We start from the raw sequence: 2,387 nt of genomic DNA, 5'->3' as shown, positions 1-2,387 counted from the left end.
TAGCAACTATATGTATAACAGCCCTAAAACCTGCTCTATCTTGTGCCAATCTTATTGTCTCTAACACACCTACTCTCATTACCCCAGTCACGGAATCAATCCATCTCGTTGAGCGTCTTCCTCTCATGCACTGTCCCTCCACCCTCCCAAACATGATGTCCCTCTCCAAGGACTGGTCCCCCCTTACAACATGTCCAGAGTATGTCAGATGAAGCTTCAAAATTCTTGCCTCCAAGAGCAGCCTACTTTAACCCTCTCCAGGATGACCTGGCTCATTCTCTTAGCAATCCATGATATTTTCAATACTTTTCTCCAACACCACAGCTCATAGACATCAATTCTCCTTCTACCCTCCCTCATCATTGTTCAGCTCTCTCCAGCAGGAACTAATTTTGGCTTGTTGCATTGTGAAGAAGATGGCTAACTCTTCCTGTGTGAACTTTTTCATGTATCCCCCTTGAAAATCTCCCCATCTATTACACTAAAGACCTCTGCACACGCATTCACTCTGCCCTCAAATCTAAATGTGATGAATATGTACAACCCTCCAGCAACCCATAAAAATGTCATGCCTCCAACCTCCAGCAAGTTTGAATATTATCCATTTCCTGGTTCCTTTTTTACTGCTCAGCAATGAATTTACTTCCTATATCTCAGAGAATGATGTCCATGATTTTACCTGTTAGCATGCTGGACAGAAGACCTAATTCTCCAGTATCGATTTTCTAAAGGCTCTGGTTTCACTTCCTGGTAAAGAGAAAAGACTATATAACCTTCAGTATTGTTTATACAGGGAACTCAGGTGGCCTAGTGGCAAGAAGCTGCACTGCAATCCCCAGTGCACACAGTTTGAGTCCACCAGCTCCTCTTTGGGAGAAGGATGGGAAATCGCTTCCTGCACGTTTAACTGCCTCTGAAAACCCACTGGAGGGTCAGGTATGGGTTGGTTCCAAATTCATGGTATACAGCAACAATTACTTATACTCCAACATGAAGAAAATGGATAAAAACCCCAACCAAACAAAACCCTTACAACTGGATCAAAAAGTAAAATAATAATAAATGGAGAAAGAAAATTTAAGTTGTTAAATATTTCTTTCACCTGGATCCACAGTCAACACCCACGGAAGCAGCAGTATGGAAATCAAATGACACATTGCACTAGGGAAATCTGCCTCAAAGGACCTCTAAAGTGCTTAAGAGTAAAGATGTCACTGTGAGGACTAAGATGAGCCTGACCCAACCTGTAGTATTTTCAGTTGCCTCACATAAACACAACAGTCTGGCAATAAACAAGGAAGACTACAGAGGACATTTTTATTGGGAACTCTGGTGGTTTAGTGGTGAGGAGATAAGCTGCCAACCCAAAGGCAGGTGACTAGCATTCACCAGCTGTTCTGTGGGAGAAAAATGGCCAGTCTCCTCCTGTGCAATTTACTGCCCTTGAAAACCTGCCAAAGGGTCTGCTGTGAGTTGATTCTGACTTGATGGTACAAACTACAAAGAATTGATATGATACATGTGAGTTAGTATGTTGATGAAGAACACTAGACTGTCAGAAAAAATGAACAAATCTATCTTGGAATAAATAAAGGCAGAATATTACTGGCAGAATATTACTTAGAAGGAGAATTGCAAGACTTTGTTTCACGCACTTTAAAGGTAATAATAGAAAAGGTGAGAGCTCTTTAGTGCGAAGGAGTTGAGCTGCAGATGGTTTGAATCTTCTCGCTGTGAAGGGCAATTTTCTCTCATGGTTCAGCTCTGACTTGGCAGCAATGAGTGAGAGTGACCAGATAAGACCAGGTCTTGGAGAAGGACATTATTCTTGGTAGAGAGTCAGGAAAAAAAAAGAACACTTTCAAAGAGATAAATTGACTTAGTGACTGTCCAATGGGTTCAAACATAGTAACGATTAGGAGGATGGGGAGGATGGGGAGGATGGTGGGGATGGGGAGGATGGGGGGATGGGGAGGATGGTGTAGATGGTGGGGATGGCATCTTTAAAAAACCACTACAAGTTAATGTGCAAGATCTCAGGATATAAAGCCAATAAACAAACAAAAAGTAAATGTGTCTGTTGGCCTAGGGGTAAGAAGCTGCCCTGAAAACCCGAATGCATGCAGTTCGAATCCATCACCTGCTCTGCTGGAGGAAGGTGGGCGATCTTCTCCCGGGCAATTTCCTGCCTCTGAAAACCCACTGGAGAGCAGGATACAGCTCGAGGCAGCTGTGAGTTCGTTCCAGCTCAACAGCACAGAACAACATCGCTACCAACACAGAGGGCACTGCCTCAGGGGGTCGCACTGCCAGCCCGGGCAGGGGGCTCACAGCCCACAGCTGCTCCGTCTGCACAGAGAGGGGTCCTGTGTTCTGTGGACCGACAG

The 2,387-nt window shown here is 44.3% G+C and overlaps 1 protein-coding gene across 1 annotated transcript in view; it reads right to left on the bottom strand.

Moving 5' to 3' along the window:
* Positions 1-1,915: 1,915 nt before the first annotated feature.
* The window catches only part of APOBEC3H (apolipoprotein B mRNA editing enzyme, catalytic polypeptide-like 3H), a 13,133-nt gene continuing 12,661 nt past the window's right edge, over positions 1,916-2,387 (bottom strand). Inside the window, exons 4-5 of the mRNA XM_006890200.1 lie at positions 2,275-2,373; positions 1,916-2,014 (exon numbers count right to left, since the gene is read on the bottom strand). Of these exons, the coding sequence (XP_006890262.1) occupies positions 1,916-2,014; positions 2,275-2,373 (198 nt within the window). The remainder of the gene's footprint in view (positions 2,015-2,274; positions 2,374-2,387) is intronic.

Source organism: Elephantulus edwardii, unplaced genomic scaffold (genome assembly GCF_000299155.1).
Source record: "Elephantulus edwardii isolate Elephantulus edwardi_28Jun2011 unplaced genomic scaffold, EleEdw1.0 scaffold00086, whole genome shotgun sequence".
NCBI lineage: Eukaryota > Metazoa > Chordata > Mammalia > Macroscelidea > Macroscelididae > Elephantulus > Elephantulus edwardii.
The sequence above is the reverse complement of the archived record's forward strand: the minus strand, read 5'-3'. Positions and strand labels throughout refer to the sequence as shown.